Below are 24,277 nucleotides of genomic sequence, written 5' to 3'. Positions count from 1 at the left end.
TAGATTAAAATATATGTAATTTAAAAAAAGGTGGCACAATGTATAAAAAAGTGGCACAAAAATTCAAAAAAGTGGCTCATTTAGGATCAAAATAAAAAAGTGGCACAAAGGTATCAAAACCCAAAAAAGGTGGCAAAATTGATACTTTAGTGGCACAACGGTCACGCTGGTTGGGCCCACTTGCCATGGCTGATGTTATTCGCCGTTAAACGCTTTTATTTTGCTCAGTGCCTAGCCAGCTGGGCTTGTGTTGACTGTTATAAATGTGTGTGTGTGTGTGTGCGAGCGAGTGTGCATTATAAAAAGCAATAACGCATTTGTTGAAATTGTCATTTGTCTGACGATTCTCTAACGTTAACCAACCAACACGCTCGTAAGAGCATTTTCAGTTGTGGTTTTCCTAAGCAAACATAAGACGCGCAAATAACAGTTCCATTTATTTAATGAAAAAAAAAACACAACAACAACAAAAAACGTAAAGACAAACAAACGCGATTCCTTAGAGAAAATTTGTGCATTCCAAAAAATTTAATTTTTTTTCAATAAATTAATAAAAAAAAAAAAATAAAATAAAAAACAAACCACAAAAATGCCTTTCCCACGCGAACAATTAGAATCTGCCTGCGGTGAAAAGCTGTGCAAATCGGAAACCATTAAACTTAGAAATAAACATATTGGGTAAGTAAGGTTGTCAACCAGGCGTAACATTCCCCCCACTAGGCATCCCCATAATCAAACACCTGTGTATAAAAATTAAAAAAAAACCTATTGTTTTTATTTAATTTAAAAATAAATATTATTAAGAAAATAATAAAAGAAAAAGAATGAAAAAAAGACCGTCATCATCCATTGCCAATGCCGTCAACATCAAAAGGATACACAACCCAAGGTCATTGTTGGATTGTTACAGTTTCCCCATATGTATTGTTGTTACTACCGCTGGTTCTTTGCCAAGGTTATAGGCCTTGGCATCTACTTGCCAATTGTGTGACAGAGTGAGAGAGAGAGCACGCGAGACAAAGAGAGCAAAACACACAGAAACAAACCAACTATCTAATGGCCCAAGTACTCATCTCATTCGAGGGAGGGCCCGGGGAAATGTATATTTTACACAAATAGGCGGCAGCGAGTGAGTTCGTTGCCTCTATTCCCCACATTTATCTGCTCTGTTTGTACCTGCGTAGTGCAGATGATTTTATATTTTTTTCTTCTTAAATACTACGTAAAGTCAAATGTATTGTGACGATGGCCAAGAATGAAAATGCATAATAATTTATACTATGAAAGGATTTATTTTTGAAATATTTTCTATTATTTTTATTAGATGAAAGTGAGTGAGGATGTCGAGATCTTTCGTTCCTTCGCGATACGGGAAATTAGGCATTCAAAAAATATGGGGTGTCTTTAGTCCGTTTATTTTTGAAAAGGAAATTTTCGCCAATAATTGACAGCTAATTCTGCCTATAAAATACCCTCAAGAGTCAATACAAGAATCTAGAAATTTCCAGTTCGTATTCCGACAGATATATACCCTTAGTATTTGGCCACTTGTTTGTGTATACCCTTTTCGGGGAGACGTTCCAAAAGATTGAACCTACATGACCCAACTTAACATTAGATCTAATGTTAGTATAAATATAGCAATGTGCGAAGTTTGAAGAGAATTAGGGAATAATTTCGAATTTTAAAAGGTAATGACTTACATTTATTATATTTGTGGCCAAGAAGTGTCCTAAAAATATCAAATCAAATGCGAAATTTGAAACTGATTTTAAATTCTTCTCGTGTTATAATTATTTAATTTTTATACCCTCCACCATAGTATGGAGGGTATATTAAGTTTGTCATTCCGTTTGTAACACCTCGAAATATACATGTCCGCCCGTCTATCCGTCTGTGGAAATCACTCTAGCTTCCGAACGAATTGAAGTAGATTGATAAAATTTTACTCAAATGTATATTATGTTTGCAGGACTTTTTGGAGGAGCCCCCATATAACGGTACCTCTCGATATTCGGTATTTTGATGATTTTAGCGACATTATTTACTGGAATTATTTTGGAATTTTGTATTTGAAGTTCGTAATGGATAATACAGCCTATGCCAGAAAATTGTCTGTGCAGATCCACGTTTTATAACGTCCATGGTACCTCCCTACATTCGGTATCTTGATAATTTTACTTACATTATAAACAGATTTTTTTTTTGAAGTTTCGCATTTGAATATTGCAATAGCTTATGACAAAGTTGCCTATGCAGGTCCACGTCTTTGTATAGACCCTAATATACGGCTACACTCGGTATTTTTAAGATTTTAAGAGAATTTTTAACGGATTTTATTTTTTTTGAAATTTACCAAATGGTGGAGGGAATTCAAAGTTCGGCTCGGCCGAACTTATAGCCTTTTTACTTGTTCCTATTAACATGCCCTTGTTATGAGCTTATACTCAACAAAAAATAGTCACAAACCATTTCCATAGAATGTTGTTTTTATACCCTCCACCTTGGAAAGGAGGGTATATTATCTTTGTCATTCCGTTTGTAACATCCTTAAATATTCGTCTTAGACCCCATAAAGTATATATATTCATAATCAGCATAAAATTCTAAGTCGATTTAACGATGTCCGTCTGTTTGTCTGTCTGTTGAAATCACGATACAGCCCACATTATTTAAACTAGAGCACCGAAATTTAGCACAGCAATTTTTATTGTGTCTAGGATGGTTGGTATTGAAAATAAGATATATTGGTCCACGTTTTGGTATAGTCCCCATATAACGGTAACTCCCGATATTCGGTATTTTGATTATTTTTGCCACATTTTTTCACGATTTGTCTAAAAATTGGTATTTGTAGGTCATAATGGGTCCTAATTCATGTGGCGAAACATTGTCTGCGTAGGACCACGTTTTGGTATTGTCCGCATATAACTGTATTTCCCGATATTCGGTATTTTGATGATTTATGACACATTTTTTCACGGATTTCTCTGAAAATTGATAGTTGTAGGTCATAATGAGTCTGTGTGGCGAAACATTGTAATTATAGGTCCACGTTTTGGTATAGCCCTTATATAACAGTACCTCCCGATATTCGGTATTTTGATGATTTTTGGCACATTTTTTTCACGGATTTGTATAGAAATTGGTATTTGCTTGTCTTGATGGGTTCTAGCTCTTTTGGCGAAACGCTGTATGTATAGGTCCACGTTTTTGTATAGCCCCATATAGCCGTATTTCCCGATATTCGATATTTTGATGATTTTTGGCACATTTTCCCATGAATATGTCTAAAAATTGGTATATGTGGGTCATAAATGTTTCCTTTACCCTATGATGGAGGGTATTACAAGTTTGGCCCTGCCGAACTTAATGTTTTTTACTTGTTAAGTATTTCTTTTGTTACTATTTGAAAAGTTTTATTTGTATTAAAAGATTTTATATTCGTATCATTCTAGCGAAATTGTAGGTGTTATTTTAATATTATTTGTATTTGATAATGATGATCTATATGCAAACACAAAAGAACCCCATTAGGACATATATATATTTATTAAAAATCCCATTAAGACATATGTATATATTTATTAAAAAAATTCGCTGTATTTTTTTTAGAATATCAACAAACATGTGGTGCAAATGGATTATACAAATATATTTCATTAATATTTAAATGAAGTCATTTCTTTTGTTATATAGCCCAAGATATGATTGCATTCAAAGCTCTCCAAATAAATCTAATCACGATCGACACAAAAATGGTCAAGTCAATCATTTTGCCAAAGTCAATATGTTTGCTTACTGCGCACATAGGAATACCCAAATATAATTAGATTGAATTTCCTTTGATTGTGCCTAAAATTGGTTTATATGCTGAACTCAAAGTTAATCTATCGTTTTGTACTGCAGATCATTGACCCTCGAAACCCCTAAAATCAAAATTATCAACAAATGTTGTATTTTTTTTTGTGATTGGTATTAGCTACATGGAGCAGATAATAACAAAGGCAATGCTTTCAATTTGACATTTAAATAAAATAATTGAATATTTTCTAGCTGCTCGACAACAAATTTGCAATTAGTAGCGAATTTACTGGTGATAACGTAAATATTGTGCGAACCTTTAGAAATGTGAATGAAATTGCTGAATATTACGAGATTTTGTTTTGGCTAATTATTTAAATGTTGATATTGAGTATTGAGGTTCGGGGAATTTTATTAAAATATACCTATATAGTAATTTTTATGTGGAAAATTGCTTAAATGGATTCAATTCATAAATCTAAATAATGTGGTATTTTTGCAGAACATTTTGCTGTTTCTCTTCATTTCTCCCTTAAAAAAGAAAATTTTATTTTTCCACTCGATTTCACATTTAAAGTAAACTCTTACTCTATTTATAATATCTTGAGTAACACTAGGCGTGTCTGGTTACTTTTCCGGCAGGAATTGTACAGCAACTTCTTTCTGAGAGAGTAAGGTAATTTTATTCTCTTTTGTCTAAACAACAAAATTTGTCCGCCTTGAAAAGACATGAAACACAAAAAAATTAACAAGTAAAAAAGCTGTAAGTACGGCCGGGCCGAACTTTGAATGCCCTACAGGATTTGGAACGAATTTGGCAATTTTCAAAAAAATTAAAATCCGTTGAAAATTCTTTTAAAATATTAAAAATACCGAATGTAGCTGTTATATTAGGTTCTATACGACGACGAGGACCTGCATAGGCTACTTTTGTCACAAACGATTACAATATTCAAATGTGAAACTTGAAAAAAATTTCGGTGAATAATCGTCAAAATACCGAATAACGCGAAGTACCGTTGTTTACGGGCTATACGAAGTCGTGGACCTGCACAGACAATTTTCTGTCTCAGGCTGTAGTATCCATTGCAAACTTCAAATACCAAATTTGAAACAATTCCGGTGAATTATGTCGCTAAAATCATAAAAAACCGAATATTGAGGGCTATACGAAGACGTGGACAAACAATTTTCTGTTTTAGACTGTAGTATCCATTTCGGACCTCAAATACGAAATTTGGAACATATCCGGTTAATAATGTCGCTTAAATCACCAAAATACCGAAAATAGGGAGGTACCATTATATGTGGGCTATACCATAACGTGGACTTATGTGGCCCATTTTAAACATTTGAGTAAAATTTCATCAATCTACTTCATTTCGCTCGGATGTTAGAGTGATTTCCACAGACGGACGGACATCGCCAAATCGACATAAAATTTTATGCTGATAAAGAATATATACAGGCTGAGGTAAAAAAAATGCAACGAAGTCAAGCCCCAAAATTTTTACATATTTTTTAATTTTATTAAATGATTAAATATGTCGGAAATAGCATCAAATTTGAGAATAAGTTTAGATTTGTCCAAACTGGTCACCTTTGGCACGAATTATGGCTTTCAAACGGACAATGAAACCGTCACATGCTGCCCGAATGTTGTTCTGCGGTATTTTGGCCTATTCTTGGCGAAGCGCTTGCTGAAGGTGATGATAGTGCCAACCTTGCTTTCCAAAATACTCAAGACACAATAGTCCAACGGATTGATATCCGGAGATTTTAGTGGTCATTGTGCGCTGGAAATGAAGCTAGGAACTTCATTTTGTAACCATTCTTGGGTGGCGCGTGCTGAGTCCTGTTGGAATGTCCAAGGTCTGCGGCCAAAATGTGTGCGTGCCCAAGGCTTTAATTCACCCTCCAGAATATTATCGCTATAATATTCGGCATTTATTCTGATGCCAGGGTCGATTAATACGAGCGGAGGGCGACCATCGGCAGTTATGGCGGCCCACACTTTCACCATCACCACGGCGGTCGCTTGAGTTCTGGTGGCCAACCGAAGATTCACATTTTCAGCTGACCTTTTTGGCATGTAAACACGATTATTTTGTTTGTTTACAAACTGCTGGACAACGAATGTTTTCTCATCGGAGAAAACCAAATTCGGCAGTTCACCACTTTCGGCCAAGCGAAGCAACTCTTTAGCTTTAGTCTATTTTCTTTTTGTTGCGGTGTAAGTTCTTGCACTTTTTGGAATTTCAATGGTTTTACCCCGAGCATATTGTTCAATATTTGCCGATTGGAAAATTGCGGTATGTTCATCTCACGAGCAATTTTTGGGCCACTGCTGTTCTGCGGGTTTCGATCAAGTGTCTTCTTTACTTGTCAAACCATTTCTGCCGATTTTGCTGTTTTATTCCGTCCACTTCCTTGACGTCGGGCTTCGCTACCAGTATCACGGTAACGAGCAATGATACGAGACACAAAAGACTTATTCACATTTAAATGCTGGAGTGCTCTAACGATAGCCACTTGTGGTTTTCCAGCCAAATATAAAGAAATAAAACTATCGCGCTTTAATTCCATCACGAATAATTTTTATTTTCTGGAAAATTCTCACCAAAATGATTTTGTACGCTTGTAAACAATATAATACGCTTGTATATAATAATAGTAACAATTTGCAACAATTGTTACGAATTTAAGGGTAACCAGACACACCTACTTTCAGTCAATTTTTTAAAAAATAAAACTCGCGAGCGCTCCCACTTATATCAAGAGAGTGGAGAGTCATTTTTTTGTAAAACTTGCTCTCTGAAACTCTACCAGTATTTTCACTCCCATTTATTGTTTACTCGAGAGCAAAACTGAGCAATTCTGGGCTCTGAATATAACAATAACTCTCTTTCACCCGCCATGATATACATGTCTTCTCAAAGACGTAATATTCGGATGCATACCAATGATATTCCGTCGAAGACATCTCATTCAGCCTAGAAATAGCTCTTTGTTGCCAAAAGATAATAGCTAAAAAAAGTCACCCTATATCTTCAGCTCAAGACTACTGTTCTTCCTCCCCTTTTTTATTTGTTTTGTGTTTTTTATATAATTTGTTGATCTGCCCCTAATTAATTTGATTATTCTATTTTATTTCTCTTTCCAGACAAGCATGCCAATTATTCTATCGCTCGGATCCCCTAAAGATTGTCCGAGGTCAGGGTCAATATATGTTTGATGAGCAGGGTACTTGTTATCTGGATTGTATAAATAATGTGGCCCATGGTAAGTGTGACATTTCGCCTGGCTTATTGTTTAGATAAGATTTATTCGACATTTGTTTATTAAGTGAATAATTGGCAATGGCAAAATAATTGCGCAATGAACAGAGAACGTGATAGAGAGAGAGAGAGAGGGGCAATGAAACGAAAACACTTAGAGTGTTCAAGTTATAAATGTAAACATTGGCAAGAGAGCTCTATTAAGAGCAGTCTTTCTAAATCTCCCAAAGTCAATATTTTTCTTCCGAAAAGAAGGAAAGTTTTAGGTATTCTAATTGAAAATTAAATGCTAAATTTAGCTCATTGTTAAATGCAATGCCAAGAATGATAGCAAAAATAAGAAGGTTCGATATAAACTGGCGTTCACGATTAACTATTTCCGGCAGATAATATATGTATATGTTCAGATCGACATTTCTAATGGATCATAGAAATTTCCAATTATTATCGAATTTTAATAAGAAAAAATCAATTGTAAAGTATTTTTTTTTACCATTCACAAATTTCCAACTAAATTCCGATTTCATTTTGAAAAAGAAAATACTCCGTGGAAATTTTCCATTCCATTCATTCAACTGCAGCCATTCCTCAATTTTGAAAAGAGGAACAGAACAAAACGTGCCATTGACACATCCAACACGTTTTTCCGTTTACAGCTTTGTTTGTCGCTATGACTTTGTCAATACAAAATTTCGAAATTGTTTACAAAACAATATTATCAGAATTTCCGTAGACCATGTTTGAAAGTGGTAGGTGGAGGGAGGCAGACAACTGATAGCTGGGGTAATAAATTAATGTAAATATAAATATTGATAGAAATTGTTGTTGCTGTTGTTTGTTGTTGCGACTAGGTGCTGAATAACAATAAAGTTCACAAGAATATACGAACGGCAATGCGAGTGCACGTGAAATGCATGCTGTCAGTTTGGTTACATAACTAACTTAGAATTTGTGAGTGCGCATTATGAGATAAGACAGGGGCATTGGAAAATGAATTACAGATTAGGCAGCTATTATACATTTATTTATTGTTACATATTGATTTTATAATTTGATTGAATGGAAAATATTTGTGTCAGATAACTGGCAGGTGATTAAATTATATCATTCATGAAAAGCAAAAAATAAGTTTCTGGGTGTAAGGGAAGCAGGAAGAGGTAATAGGGACTATGATTATTTTGGTCCCATTTACATTTTTTGAAAAAAAAAAAAAAAACTTGGTTCCTAGGGCCTGTAATTTTTTTTCTATAGAAAAAAACTTGGCCCCAAGGGTCTGTGAATTTTTTTCTTTAGAAAAAAACTTGGCCCCAAGGGTCTGTGAATTTTTTCTATAGAAAAAAACTTGGCCCCAATGGTCTGTGAATTTTTTTCTATAGAAAAAAACTTGGCCCCAAGGGTCTGTGAATTTTTTTCTATAGAAAAAAACTTGGCCCCAAGGGACTGTGAAGTTTTTTTCTATAGAAAAAAACTTGGCCCCAAGGGTCTGTGAATTTTTTTCTATAGAAAAAAAAATTGCTTCGAAGGGGCGATTGAAATGGAGTTTGCAACGAGTTCTATCTATAGTGCCAGAAAGTTTTCCACATAAGTCCATGATTTCTAATAGCTTTCATAAAATTGTACCCCTTGATATTCGGTATTTTGATTTTAAACACACTTTTCATCACAATTATTTCAAATTCAGAATTTCAGATTCGCAATGCGACTACTTCCTACGACATAAAATTACCTGCACAAATTAACGTCTTATTATGGGTCGTATATAACAGTACCTCCCAATATTCGGCATTTTTATGATTTTAGCCCCATATAACACCTGATATTCGGAAGTTCTAAAATTGTAGCGTAATTTTTCAATGGACTTTTTTTACATTTTTCATGTTTCCTCCACATGGTGGAGGATATTAAAAAAGTTCCGCCCGACCCAATTTAACTGCGATTTTACTAAAAATTCCCATTCATCCCATTTCTCATGTCATCCAAAAAAACTAATGTTTTTGTTTACAATAAATCTATTTACAATTTGCGTATTTTTTTTTTTTTTGCTTGTCCTACTGGCTCAGATGTCACTGACGTACATTCTACTTTTCTGCGCAATATATATATGCGCTTCAATTAAATTTAATGACGTAATTGGTAATATGTCACCCAGATTAATCTTCCGCCATGTAGTCGGTGAAAAATTCCAAGGCAGTAAAAATTGCATGAAATAATGGAGGATGTGTTGTTATTTCTTTAATTTGATGATTGGTAATTTTTTTAATTAAATAAATTGAAAAATATAACACATACAGATGGCCTTTTGTTGATTATTTGTCTGCTAGCAAAAACAATGATCAAATTTAATTCATAAAAATCATAAAAATTTTCCAAAATAATCTAAATGTCATCAAGAGTTCATACATATGCAGCAAATGAAGCAAACCAAAAAAAATCATATATTTTATTCAAATATTTTGATGGTGAGTGAGTGTGTTGTTATTACCGAACATAGTATACAGTCTACGGCCCCTCGCTGTGAGCATTTCACGTTTTTTTTCGTAAGAGCATCTGTCTATTCGCCAGCAAGATCTACACACAGACATCGCGTGAACTACACGTGATCCCAACCCACAGCAACACTGTATATTCGGGTCTCATTGAAACTACTGAACCAGTGTCTGTCATAAACAAGAGCCACTTGTTGCTATTGCCGATAAGCAGCTGGCTTTTATATTTGGCCCCCAAAATAGTTTTTGTTTTTGTATTTTTTTTTTCACATAAATTTAGCTCGCCGCCCCATGCATGTTTCTATGTGCCATATCAAAATCATTAGTTCGAATAAATAAATATGTTGTTGTCATTACCGAAAACTTGTGCGGTTCACGTGAATCGATGTTTTGCTTGTGAAAATTGTTTACTCGTTTCTTATCTATTTTCGATGAGTGACTTGTGTTGGAAGGGGAACTAACCTTATTTTTATTCGATTTTAAAATAGAAAGTTGTTTTTTAGAATAATATGTGATAAACAAAGATATTAAAAAGAAATAGTGAGGGATGAGGATATTTCTATAGGAAAATTTTTAAAAAATATAGTTATGATCAGGGGATCGGAGGACTGAGAAAAGGTTGCAATTTTAGAACAAATAGAGCCCCACTATGTGAAAAATTGCTAAATATTGCTAAATTTGTTGCTTTCAACATCCCCTAAAATTTAGGGTCAGGGGCCATCGACAAACAAAAACCAACAATTCGGCCAAAATCAATATTTTGCGATAAATAAACAATTACATACACAAAATATTAATTAATAAACAAATCAATCAATAAATAAATACATACTTTAATAACCAGTAAGGAAAGGTCAAAAGTCGGGCGGGTCCAAATATATGATACCCTACACCACTATGCGCATTAATTTTTATGAGCTTCATGGATTATCAAAATGTTGAGCCTTTGTGGGGGAGGTACCAGAAGGAGTGAACCGATATATCCCCTCTTCACAACGGATCTTTTGTTAGTGGAAATAATGTGATGTATGAAATATAAAGATAACCTGACGCTTATTTCGGATTTTATAAACGTTTTGGCTATTCAAAACTTTGACCCTTTGTGGAGGAGGTGCCAGAAGGAATGGTCCGATCTCTACCTTTTTTTAACAGATCCTGTGTTGATAGAAATATGCAGATGTGCCAAGTCTGGAATTGAATCGGATCTAAATTTCGCATTTTATGAGCTTCATGGATATATCCCATCTTCAGAGCAGATCTTGAGTTAGCAGAAATAATGGGATGTGTAAAATATGAAGAGAACCGGAGGATTATTTTGGATTTTATAATTGTTCTGGTTATTCAAAACATTGACCCTTTGTGGGGGAGTTAACATAAGGAATGGTCCGATCTCTACCATCTTTATACCAAATCCTTAAGCTCTAGCCAAATGCTAACTTCCGCGTCGATTGGTCTATAACTGCGACCTGTAGAGCAACGGAAAAAGCAGGAATTTTTCAGTATTTGGTCTATTTCAACCCCTAAATATTATGAGATCGTCTCCAATAGAAATAGGGTTCTAATCTGGCCCAAACCCCCACCTCCATTCTAAATTTCGTGAAGATCGGACCATAATTGCGACCTGTAGAGTGATTACAAATTAACATGGACAGACGGACAGACGGACGGACGGACATACATAGCTAGATCGACTTAGATCGGCGAGATAGGAAGACCCACAAATACTTTCCTATGTGGGAAACCAATATTTCGAGGTGTTACATAATTGTTGGTCCAATCAAACTAATAATACCCCCAACACATAGTGTTGTAGGGTATAACAAGTAAAAAAGTATCGGTCGGTTTTGCCGACAGAGGTACCAGAATGAGTGGACCGATATTTATATTTCATTTTCAGACCACAAAATGGGTTAATAAAAATATTGTGATGTGTGTAACTTAAAGACAATCGGACACCTACATCTCATTTTATAGAAGTTATAATTACTCAAAATGTTGAGCCCTTGTGGGTGAGGTACTTGATTGAGTGGGCCGATATTGTCCATTTTTCCACCTGACCTAGCACTGATGCAATTATTAAGATTTGCAAAATTGGAGGAAAATCGGAGTATCCATTCCCTTTCTGTGCAGTAAAATGTGTTTTTTTAATTCGACCTTTAATGGGGGAGGTACCAGAAGGAGTGAACCGATATTGCCCATCGCCGAACTCGATCTAAGTTTGATAATAATATTAAGATGTACGAAGTTTGGACCAAATCGGATACTCCCTTGGAGAGTTATCGTGCATGAGACAGACAGACAGATGAACGGACATCGCCAGATCGATTCAAATGTCCTGAAATGGATTTGGTGTAAAGAGACCTGGGGTATAAACCCGTTATGCGGCGTATCAAATGATATATACCCACTGTATCCATATAACTGGGGTATAAACAATTTTTGACATACGATTGCACGAGGTTACCTTAAGATGGTATGATATGTGTATGTGCAGAATAGGTATATGCGCAGAATACTTCTTAAAAGGGAATGAGAAATGCCTGCGAATATTAGTTTCCAGCAAACATTTTTTGCCGAGGTCTCTGTAATTCGATTTTCTTCGGGGAGTCGTAATATTTCTTCTGAAAATTTACCGATTTCCTATTTTTTTTTTAGAAATTTCGTTTTTTGTTTTTTTTTTTTTTTTTTGAATATCTCTGCACATTTTCCAGTGCGGTGTCCGTGTGTCTCTCTGGTTGGTGAGCCCTATAACTCTCGAATTCATCTCAGCTTAGCGCATCGTAATATTATTTTTAAGCTTTTAAATTCCAAAATTTTTTTCATCATTTCCCAAAAACTTTTAAAATTTTCCTGAAAATTTCTGATTAAAACTTCGAAATTATTAAGAATTTCGGTATCTTTTCTAATGTCCCTTTAGAGTTTTTCAGAAATTTTCAGAAAATCAGAATTTTCTAATACCTTGTTTTTCGAATTCCAGCCAAATTTCAAATACTAATGCCTTTTCCGAATTTCCTCCGACACGTCAAGTGAGGATTATTTTCTATAATAATAATAACAAAATAGGCAATGCGGTTCTGAAGTTTTATTTAATATTGCAAAATATTTTATTAAATAAAAAACCACACTAAAAATATTTTTACTCCGTGCCCAGACACAAAGTACCCGCCTGGGCCAGATTCAATGCTTCTGTCAGTAAACGGCCAAAATCGGCATGGACCATTGTGAAATTACGCACAGCTCGTTCCTGAATAAATTGGCTGGCATTACAGAGATGAGCGGCAATATTGTTGACCAACCGCTTGCGTGAACATTCATCCAAGACATAAACCCAAAAATCGGTAATTTGACTATAATTATCTTCTGTGTCACAACTGGGGAAACGATAAACATCCCCAGCCACGGGACAGCATGTTTGCAATGCCCGGACACGATCACACGGTTGGGGGCCAGCAAAGGAATTTGGAAAATAGTTGGGAGCTTCATTCATGTTACTGGACACCGTCATGGCACCATCACGCTCATAGCTCTTGACACTCACACGATAGGGGCAGTTTACGGGGATTTGATTGTAATTCGTGCCCAGACGATAGGTTTGGGCATCACCATAGGCAACAAGTCGACCCTGTAGTATTTTATCAGGAGAAGGTTCAACGCCTGGCACCATGTTGGCCGGGCTAAATGCCAGCTGTTCAATTTCGGCAAAATAATTTACAGGGTTCCGATCTAAAATGATTCTACCCACCTCTATCAGAGGATAATCATTTAAGTTCCATATTTTTGTACAATCAAAGGGATTGTATTTAAATTTCTTGGCCTGATCGAAGGTCATTAGTTGCAGATACAAAGTCCAACTGGGATAGTTGCCATTCTTAATGGAATTGAAAAGATCTCGGCCAGCATAGTCTGGATCGGTGGCCAAAAGTTCGACAGCTCTTGCCGCTTCAAGATTCTGTATACCCTGATCGGTGCGAAAATGAAATTTACAATAAATTGGTTCTCCCTTGGCATTGAGCAGTTTATAGGCATGTACCGCATAGCCATGCATGTGACGATAACCATCCGGACAACCTCGATCGCTGAACATCAAACACACCTGATGCAAGCTCTCCGGACGTAAGGTTACAAAATCCCAAAACATATCGGCATCACGTAAATTCGTTTGGGGGTTACGTTTCTGGGAGTGTATCAAACTTGGAAACAGCATAGGGTCACGTATGAAAAACACGGGCAGATTCTGGCCAACAATATCCCAAATTCCCTCTTCAGTATAGAACTTGACCGCAAAGCCTCGAACATCTCTCATGGTATCCGCAGAGCCCCGCTCACAACTATAACCACCAGAGAAACGACATGCAATTGGGGTACGTTTCATGATTTTCTCAAAAATTGTTGCTGCACAATAACGACTTATGTCGTGGGTTACTTCGAAATAACCAAATGCCCCCGCTCCCTTTGTGAAGACAACACGTTCTGGAATGCGTTCACGATTGAAATGTTGCAGCATTCTTAGATATTGATGATCTTGCAGAAGCAAAGGTCCCTGCGGTCCAACCGATAACATGGCATCGGCCGTTCCAATTGGTATGCCCGACGTTGTGGTAATCACCCCGGCTGGGGATTTGCAATTGTTCTTAAAATCAATTAACTGATTGGCGGCACTATCACGAGACATCTTGGCGAGTTGGATTTCCGAATTGTTTTTAAAAAAAATAATTTCTATTTTTTGTTATTTATTTTTTAATTTGTCAAAGGAGTATTGTTTTTTCTGTAAAAAAATTTAGGGTTTTCAAAAGGGGAAGTTGCCCTATTAAGGATCAAATTTGAAATATGGTTTTTTGGATATTCGTGCTAAAGGGATACGAAAAGTACTTAATGTACTAAAAATTAAATCCTTAGTATTGGGCAAACGAAATGAGCTAGAATTCTGAATGGAATGAGGTTCACTGATGGAGTGCAGGATAGATATACCAAAAGGCTTTTGGAAATTCAAACTTAAATGTTACGAAAATGGTACTTAACTTCTAATGTGATACCATTTGGTATTATTTGAACGGATGGAGCTAAAAATTCGATATTTGGTAGGCGAATTAAGATTTTGGAAATGTAAGAACACATTTGGACGAACTGTACTATGTGGTACTTTATTTCGAACAGTTAGGTTTGGAGTGAACAGATGAAGCTGTTATTTTGATTTTTTTTATTGGGATCCCTGATGGTGGTGAATTTGTGATGAAGAGGTGGTTTTGGAAAGTGCATAAAAAGTACTAAATAGTACTACATTTGGTACAATTTGGTATTGGGACGAACATATAGTGCTTGAAATATGAAATTTGGTTTTAGAGTTGTTCATGTGTTGCATCGACATATGGAAGTGGTTTCGAAAATGTGTACTATAATTGTACGAAAAGTATTATATGGTACTAAATTTGGTATTTGGTGAAGGGATAGAGGCAAAATTCGGAAATTTGATATTAAGATTACGGATGGTATCTGAGATTGAGATATAGAGGTTGCTTCGGAAATGTGTACTATAATTGTAGGAAAAGTACTAAATGGTACAACATTTGGTATTGAAGGAAGGGACAGGGCTAGAATCTTGAAATTTGATATTGAGGTCTCTGTTTGTATCTGAGATTGAGGTATGGAGGTAGCTTTGGAATGTGACCTTTATTAGTTAGTCGTGCTAAATTTGGTATTGTGTGAACTAATAGATATCAAATTCTGAAATTTGATATTTAAATTAATGATGATATCGGTGTTTGAAATTTGGTGGTAATTGGAAATGCGTTCTATATTTGTACGAAATGTACCAAAATGGTACTAAATTTAATATTGGATGAAGAAATAGAACTGAAATCCTAAAATATAATATAAATATGTCACTGTTATTACCTGTGGTTAAGATATGGAGGTGGTTTCCGAAAGGTGTACCATAATTGTACGAAAAGTATAAAGTGGTACTATATTTGATATTGGGAAATCACGATACAGGCCACATTATTTGATGAAGAGCGTCAAAATATAGCAGAAAAATTTGTATTGTGTCTAGGATGGTTGGTATTGCAAATGGAATATATCGGTCCACGTTTTGGTATAGCCCCCATAAAACGGTACCTCCCGATATTCGGTATTTTCATGATTTTTGCCACATTTGTTCATGGATTGGTCTAAAAATTGGTATTTGTTGGTCATAATGGGTTCTAGCTCCGGTGGCGATACATTGCATAAATAGGTCCACGTTTTGGTATAGCCCCCATATAACTGTACCTCCCGATTTCGGTATTTTCATGATTTTTGACACGTTTTTTCATGGATTTGTCTGAAAATTGGTATTTATAGGTCATAATGGGCCCTACTTCGTGTGGCGAAACATTGTATGTTTAGGTCTACGTTTTGGTATAGCCCCCATATAACGGTACCTCCCGATTATTCGGTATTTTCATGATTTTTGCCACATTTTTTTATAGATTTGTATGAAAATTGGTATTTATAGGTCATAATGGGTCTCAGTTCGTGTGGCGAAACATTGTATGCATAGGTCCACGCTTTGGTATAGCCACCATGGTAATGGTACCTCCCGATATTCGGTATTTTGATGATTTTTGCTACATTTTTTCATGGATTTGTCTAAAAATTGGTATTTGTGGGTCATAATGGGTTCTAGCTCCGGTGTCGAAACATTCCATGTATAGGTCCACGTTTTAGTATAGCCACCATGTAATGGTACCTCCCGATATTCGGTATTTTGATGATTTTTGCTACATTTTTTCATGGATTTGTCTAAATATTGGTATTTGTTGGTCATAATGTGTCTCAGTTTGTGTTGCGAAACATTGTATGTATAGGTCCACGCTTTTGTATAGCCCTATATAACGGTATCTCCCGATATTCGGTATTTTGATGGTTTTTGTTTTTACCCTACACCACAGGGTATTATGTCTTTGTGCATTTGTTTGTAACAGGCAAAAGGAAACGAGATAGACCCATAGTTCCTTTTGATGATCTGCATAGAATCACATTCTGAGTCGATTTATGCATGTCCGTCCGTCCGTCTGTCTGTGCATGTATTTTTGTAAACAAAATGCAGGTCGCATTTATTATCCGATTAAGACGAAATTTTGCACAAATCATTTCTTTGACCCAAGGACGAACTCTATTGAAATTGAAGATAATCGGTCAACATTTAGATATATCTATATATATCTTCGTCCGATTTGCCTTTTGTTGTGCACCAAACGTGTAATATAAGCCCGAATCGTATGGAATTTTGCACATACAACACATACAACAAATTAGGCCTGAAAATAAGTATGCCAAATTTGGTCGAAATCGGTTCAGATATAGCTATAGCTTCCATATATATTGTACATCCGATTTGTTATTTTTGTCCTCCGCAGCCGTAAAACATGCCTCATTGAAATAACGATTTTGGACCAAATCCGTTTTAGGACATTTGGAGTCGATCTAGCGATGTCCGTCCGTCCGTCTGTCTGAGTGGTGCGCACGGTAACTCTCGAAACTTAGATCGAGTTGGGAGATGAACAATAGTGGTCCACTTCTTTTAGCACCTCCCCCAAAAAAGGTTCAAATTTCAAAAAAGTATTTTACTGCAAAGAAAGAGGAAGGATAGTCCGAATTTGCTCCAACTTTGCAAATCCTAATATTTGCATCAGTACTAGGTCAGGTGCGAAAATGGACAATATCGGTCTACTCCATCAAGTACCTCTCCCATAAAGGGTTAAAATTTTGAATAATTACAACTCTTTTAAAATGTGATGTAAGAGTCCGATTGTCTTCAAATTTCACACATCCCAATAATTTTATTAACCCCAGGTCTGGTGTGAAGATGGTATGTATCGGTCCACTCCTTCTGGTAACTCCTCCACAAAGGTTTCAAATTTTCCACAAAAAAAAAAAAATAGTATTTCACTGCACAGAACGAGAAAGGATGGTCCGAATTCGCTCCAACTTTGCAAATCCTAATATTTGAATCAGTGCTAGGTCAGCTGCATAAATAATCAATATCGGTCCAAACCATCAAATACCTCCCCCACAAAGTGTCAAAATTTTGAATTTCCATGAAGCTCATAAAACGCGAAATTACCATCCGATTTCATTCAATATTTCTTCACATCTCAATATTTCTATCAACACAAGATCTGTTATAAATATTGTAGAGATCGGACCATTTTTTCTGGTACCCTCCACAAAGGGTCAATGTTTTGCATAACCAAAACGATTATAAAATACGAAATAAGCATCCGATTCTCTTCATATATCACACATCTCATTGTTTCTACTAACACAAGATATGCTGTTAAGATGGGATATATCGGTTCTTTACAAAGGGTCAAAATTTTGAATATCCATGAAATTCATATAACGCGAAATTAACATCCAATTCCATTAAGATTTGGCACATCTCAATATTTCTATCAACACTAGATCTGTTATAAAGATGGTAGAGATCGGGCCATTTCTTCTGGTATAGAGTTTAAGATTTTGAACAACAAAACACTCAAAGAGAGCCATTCAACTTTTCTCAAATTTCACACATACAAATATTTTTGCTAACACAAGATCCAATACTTATATCTGTCATATATCTTGTAAAACAAGTCAGTTATTCTTTACAACTTGCTATATCCATGGTACAATAAAAAGGTAAGGTAGAGCTCTCAGCTGATTACAATTTTTTTTTCTAAGTGTGCCCGACTTCTGCCAATTTTGTGTATGTATTTGTTGTTTTGAAAAATAAAACCAAAATATTTTCAAAACTAATGATTACGGAGCGCGCATTAATAATATTAACCAGATTTGCCATGGAATTGAAAGATTGAACACTTAGGATCATATTACAGAGAGAATATCCAGGCATTTCATTCATCTTTCGCGCTATTTGACTCATTTTAGATAGGAACAAAAAATATCAAATAATTGAAACACATTGTTGCCTTTAATTTTGAATAACTCTGACAGGAATCGGACATAGCATCGGGGCTGTAATTCTGTAGCTGTTCTATCTCCTTATTGTACCATGGAAAGAGAAACCTGAGATGAATATGGAATTTATGGTTTTGCATAAAATTGGATATAAATGTTCGAATTTCTTGTGATTGTGCCCATTCCAAAATATTTTTATCTGTATGAGATGAATCATGAAAATGGAAGTTTTTATAAAAATAATTTTGAATTTCTACAAATTTCCGAATTTTTCAGTAATTGCAGAATCTATTCGAGAACATTTTTTCAAAAATCATAAAATTTTTTATAATAAATATTATTGACTTGGCTTGGAAACATGTTAAATTTTCATTAATAGTACATAAATTTTGAATGTATTTTTCTTAAAAACTGAACCTAGATGTATGGTTTATTCTGAGATTTATGGTGAGATTTTGTATAGCTTTTCATATTTTGACAATTAATACATGAACTCTACTTGTTTTTTTTCTCTACGTACACATTCCATGCTATCCACGTTGCGTCTACACGTGACACTTACAGACGCACAAGTTGCATCGTTTATTTTTTATCAATGTGTGTCATGTACTAAATTATTAACTAAACCGCTTCAAATCATGGTAAATTATAATCGCAGTTCTAATTACAATGTAAACAAAACAAACACATGATGGAGATATGAATTTGTTGCTTTATTGCAGTGTCTTGATGGAGGAATACCCATGGGTGTTTTCGAAAAGTTTTTATTATCATCATCATTATGATGTCTGATACAGTCTACACAATGATTCCCAATGACATAAACTAATCGTATTTCCCCAAATCGAGAATTGTTGGACTACGTTGTGCTTTGAAATAAACTTTTTTAATGGCCAACTTCCCACATTTTAATGTTTTATTTTTGTTGGTGAATCGGACGCATTGAGTGCAGTGTGCTGCCGTCCAAATGAAAATGACTCCACAGAAATGTGTTGGCATTTGCCTTATCAAACGTTGTACATTTCCACACGAGACATGAGACGTTCACATGTTTCATTTGACAAAGAAACGTCTGATAAGCAACAAGTGGACCGGCCTTTTAAATCTAAACGACCGACAACCATATGTTTTTATTTTCTACACCCATACAAAACAAAACGCTAATACTTTGGACGATTGTAAACAGAACAAAGTATAAATGTAGTACAGCCGCACGCGTTTCGAAGAACGACTAATAGTCTGTAGTCCAACTGTTCCAATTGTGATATTGTGGGTCAGCGTTATGTTGGATGATACAGCTTTTCTCTTCTTGACCCATATTTGTTTGCGTATATATTTTAACACACATGATCACTGTATTAGACGGTTTATTATACGCGAGGAAGATCTACTCCAACAGGGATCTAATAAGAAGAGGAAATATTGCCTAAAGTATTTTATGCACTGGATACCTCTTAAAGATTTTCCATTCCATCCTGAACATCTCTTCATTAATACAATTGTAGTAGGACTTTACAAAGAAAGATTTCTAAGGACTTTTATGTAAAGAGTATCCAGGGGCTCAGTAGGGAAATTACTCAGGATTAAAAAAATTTTAACTAATTTTTAAATAAATTCAACTGATCCATTTAGTGATTATTTTTAGGAAATTTTCATCAGTTCTGGGCGACGTACGAAAACGTGGACCTAGGTTAATATATTTTTGGAATTGGGCTCTTTTTGAAAATCTTGGGTTCTGTTTGGAAATTCGGACCCCTATGGGTCGTTTTTGTTTCACGCAGCCCCGAAACTGGTTCCATTTTGAGAAACTGGTTCCATTTCCAAGGTGACCTATGGCCCTTCTTCAGTACTTTTTGCAAATGTTGACAAGTTTTCGGGACGCGGATTTATGGCCAATTCTCGTTCCACTAGTTCTTACCTCCCCCGGAATTGGATACAATTTGAAAATTTTAATAATTTCCGGAGAAACTTCGAAAACGTCGATCAAGAGCTCTGAATTAGGCTCTTTTTGAAAAACTTGGGTTCTGTTTGGAAATTCGGACCCCTATGGGTCGTTTTTGTTTCACGCAGCCCCGAAACTGGTTCCTTTTTGTGAATTTCGCCTAGTTCCTAGGTGACCTATAGCCCTTCTTCAGTCCTTTTTCAAATGTTGACAAGTTTTCGGGACAGGTGAACAACGCGGATTTATGGTCAATTTTCGTTCCACTAGTTCCTTCCTCCCCCGAAATTGGATCCAATTTAAAAATTTTAATAATTTTCTGGGTAAGTTCGAAAACGAGGACCAGGAGCTCGGAATTGGGCTCTTTTTGAAAATCTTGGGTTTTGTTTCGAAATTCGGACCCCTATGTCGTTTACGTTTAAAGCGGCCCCGAAACTGGATCCTATTTGAGAATTTCGCCTAGTTCCTAGGTTACCTATGCCGCGTTTTGCTCCTTTGTTGTAAATATTGACCGATTTTTTGGGGCAGGTGCAAAAATGCGGATTTATGGCTCCTTTTCGGTCCAATTGTTCCTAACTCTCCCGAAATTGAATTCAATTTGAAAATGTTAATAATTTCGGGAGAAGTTCGAAGATGTGGATCTAAGTGGCCTATAGCTATCATCTCCGATGAAAGTATGAAAAAGCAAATTTGGATGACCAATGACCTTGTTTCGGTCAACTTGCTCCTACCTCCCCCGAAATTGGATCCAATTTGGAAATTTTGATAATTTCCGGCTGACATTCGAAAACGTGGACCTAGCTGACCTATGGTTACCGACTCCGAAGAAGGTATGAAAACGCGGATTTAGGTGACCTATTGATCCACGTGGTCTTGAAAGAGAACCCAGTTTAAAATTTTTGAATACCTCCCGGAAAGTCATGACATATGGACCTAGTTGACCTATGGTTTCGAAATAGGGTATTTTTTCAGTTCCGAAAAGGTACGAAAACGTGCACCTAGGTGAAGTAAAAGGCCCTGTTTGAAAATGTTGCCCGGAATTGAACCCTGTTGGGATATTTTGACTAGTACGAAAACGTGGACTTAGATGACCTATGGCTCGGGTTACGAAAATCTGCACCTGGGTTACCTATTGATTCACCCAAACCCGAAAGAGGACCCTGTTTGAAATTTTGAGTAGCTCCCAGGAAGGTATGAAATATGAGGGAATAAGACCCGTTTACAAAAATTTAGGCAGTTCCGGGAAAGTACGAAATCGTGCACCTTGGTGACCTGTGGTAAAAGACCTGTATGAAAATTTTGACCGGACTTGTACCCTGTTGGGAAATTGTGACCAGCTCTGGCACAGATACGAAAATGTAGACCTGAGTGACCATGGCTACAATTTCAAAAGGAGGTACGAAAATGTATTGATTCACCCGGTCCCGAAAAAGGACCCACTTTGGAAAATTTAGAAGGTATAAAAGTGGACCTAGGTGACCCATGATCCAGGAAATGTTGGCCAGTTCCTGAAAGGGACGAAAACGTGGTAAAGGACTCTGTTGGGAAATTTTGACCCAATTTGAATTCTGTTGGGAAATTTTGACCAGCTATGTGAGAGGTACGAAAAGTGGGCCTAGATTGGATTTTTTTTTGACATTTTGATCACCACCAGGGGAGGCACGAAAAGTGGTCCTAAGTGACCTATCGTCCCGTAAACGAACCTTTCTGAAAATGTTGACCGACTCCGGGGTGACCTATGGTTTCGGATATGGTCCCTGTTGGGAAATTTTGACAAACTCCGAGGGAGATTCGAAGAGATGGAGTTAGATGACCTATTGTCTCTAAATTAAACGTTTTTGAAAATGCTAATCTTTTTCGGCGGTCTTTTCGGTCCACGTTTTCGTACTTCCTCTAGAAATGGATCCAATTTAAAAATCTTCACCATTTTCGGGGGAGGTACGAAAACGTGGACCTAGATGACCTATGGCACCTTTTCAAAACATTTGACCAGGAAAAAAATGTATTCTCACTTTTAGGAAGTTTGACGATTTTGGACACAATTTTTAACATAATTTTGAGCGGTAGTTGTGTTTATTAATAATTTTGTTTTTTTTTTTCTTTCATTCTAGTGGGACATTGTCATCCGAAGGTGGTGAGAGCCGGCTGCCTGCAAATGGCCACCATTTCGACCAATAATCGTTTTCTACACGACGAATTGGTACAGTGTGCCAAGACATTGACGGGTAAAATGCCGGGCCCTTTGTCGGTTTGCTTCTTTGTCAATTCCGGTTCGGAGGCCAATGATTTGGCACTGCGCTTGGCACGAAACTATACCAAACGCCAGGATATGATTACATTGGACCAGTAAGTATTCATTTAAATTGAAAGAATCAATTGGAAATTATTTCATAAATTTGCGTTTTCCCCCTTCTCAGTGCTTATCATGGCCATTTGACATCGGTAATGGAAATTTCTCCATATAAATTCAATCAACCTGGTGGCGACCCAAAACCAGATTATGTCCATGTTGCTCCCTGTCCCGATGTTTACGGTGGCACATATAGGGATATTGATTATCCCAATGCAGATATGGCTGAAATTTATACCAAGCCAATTCGTGATATCTGCGATCAATTGAAAGCCCAGGGCAAGGGGTTGGCTGGTTTCATTGCCGAGTCGTTGCAGAGTTGTGGTGGTCAAATTATTCCACCTGAGGGCTATTTTAAGGCTGCCTATGATATTGTACGTAATGCTGGCGGTGTGTGTATTGCCGACGAAGTCCAGGTTGGCTTTGGCCGTGTTGGCACCCATTATTGGGCCTTTGAGACTCAGGGCGTCGTACCGGATATTGTATGTGTTGCCAAGCCCATGGGTAATGGTCATCCTGTGGGGGCGGTCGTTACAACTCCTGAGATTGCCGAGGCTTTTTACAATACCGGTGTGGCCTATTTTAACACATATGGGGGCAATCCGGTGTCATGTGCCATTGCCAATGCTGTGATGCGTGTCATCGATGAGGAGGGCCTACAGGAAAATGCCCGAGTTGTTGGCGATTATTTGCTGCAACAATGTCGCGAATTTAAATATGAATTTGACATTATTGGCGACGTTCGTGGCCTTGGACTCTTTGTCGGTTTGGAGTTGGTGAAAAATCGCGAAACCCGTGAACCCGACACAACAGCCGCCCTTTGGATTGTTAATCGCATGAAACAGGTTCATCAGATTTTGGTCTCTTCGGATGGACCCAATGCCAATGTCATCAAGCTAAAGCCACCCATGTGCTTCAGCCAGAAGAATGCCGATGAATTCCTGTTGGCATTCCGTGAATGCCTGACGTTTTTGGAAAAGCAAAGAGATGGCGATCATTTGCCAGCCAGCAATGCTGTAAATTCGAATTCCACCACTGCCAATGGTGAGAGTATGGCAAGTAAGGCCCAAATATTTGAACGCCAGGAACGTTTAATTAAATCAGTTTAGAAAATAAGAACCAAAATGTTGTTAGTTTTGTAAGAGTTACTTTATAGAATTTTAATTATAGTTTTTTACAAAATTTATTTTTTTTTATTCCAAAATTGTTACCGCAAAATCTGAAATGCGAAACCAAGCATATATAAGCTTTACCCATTGTATGTATATTTAGTTCTAGTATCTAGAATATTATTTTTGTTAATAACATTTTTTATGTTTTTTTGAAATGTTTTGAGAGATTTTTTTGTTTTGTTATGCAACATTAGGTTAAGAAAACTAAAAATAATTATAACAACAACAAATGTTTTGCAATCAACAAATACACAATATGAGAAGCAATAAAAACGCTATAAATGTTATTTAAATATGCTAAACTA

The 24,277-nt window shown here is 36.3% G+C and overlaps 2 protein-coding genes and 1 long non-coding RNA gene across 3 annotated transcripts; 2 read left to right on the top strand and 1 right to left on the bottom strand.

Annotated features, from left to right (window-relative positions):
• The first annotated feature begins 316 nt into the window (after positions 1 to 316).
• On the top strand, positions 317 to 24,277 carry LOC101890114 (alanine--glyoxylate aminotransferase 2-like). The gene is made up of 4 exons (XM_059119149.1): positions 317 to 678; positions 6,968 to 7,086; positions 22,562 to 22,796; positions 22,868 to 24,277. Exons 1-4 carry the CDS (start codon positions 590 to 592, stop codon positions 23,907 to 23,909), a joined length of 1,485 nt encoding a protein of 494 aa, XP_058975132.1. The 5' UTR covers positions 317 to 589; the 3' UTR covers positions 23,910 to 24,277.
• Positions 693 to 993, top strand: LOC131801087 (uncharacterized). The gene is made up of 2 exons (XR_009341697.1): positions 693 to 770; positions 805 to 993. It is a non-coding gene; the product is annotated as an uncharacterized LOC131801087 (long non-coding RNA).
• On the bottom strand, positions 12,636 to 14,325 carry LOC101888497 (catalase-like). Its single transcript, XM_005189253.3, has one exon. It carries the CDS (start codon positions 14,238 to 14,240, stop codon positions 12,705 to 12,707), a length of 1,536 nt encoding a protein of 511 aa, XP_005189310.2. The 5' UTR covers positions 14,241 to 14,325; the 3' UTR covers positions 12,636 to 12,704.

This window comes from Musca domestica, unplaced genomic scaffold (genome assembly GCF_030504385.1).
Source record: "Musca domestica strain aabys unplaced genomic scaffold, Musca_domestica.polishedcontigs.V.1.1 14, whole genome shotgun sequence".
In the NCBI taxonomy this organism is placed as follows: Eukaryota; Metazoa; Arthropoda; class Insecta; order Diptera; family Muscidae; genus Musca; species Musca domestica.
This window is presented reverse-complemented; position numbering and strand designations above follow the sequence as displayed.

Bases quoted from the DNA above. Each gene is read 5' to 3' on its own strand.
- LOC101888497 (XM_005189253.3), bottom strand. From the start codon at position 14,240: ATGTCTCGTGATAGTGCCGCCAATCAGTTAATTGATTTTAAGAACAAT.
- LOC101890114 (XM_059119149.1), top strand. From the start codon at position 590: ATGCCTTTCCCACGCGAACAATTAGAATCTGCCTGCGGTGAAAAGCTG. The intron at 679-6,967 runs GTAAGTAAGGTT...TTCTCTTTCCAG, and splicing joins CTTAGAAATAAACATATTGG to ACAAGCATGCCAATTATTCT. The intron at 7,087-22,561 runs GTAAGTGTGACA...CTTTCATTCTAG, and splicing joins TATAAATAATGTGGCCCATG to TGGGACATTGTCATCCGAAG.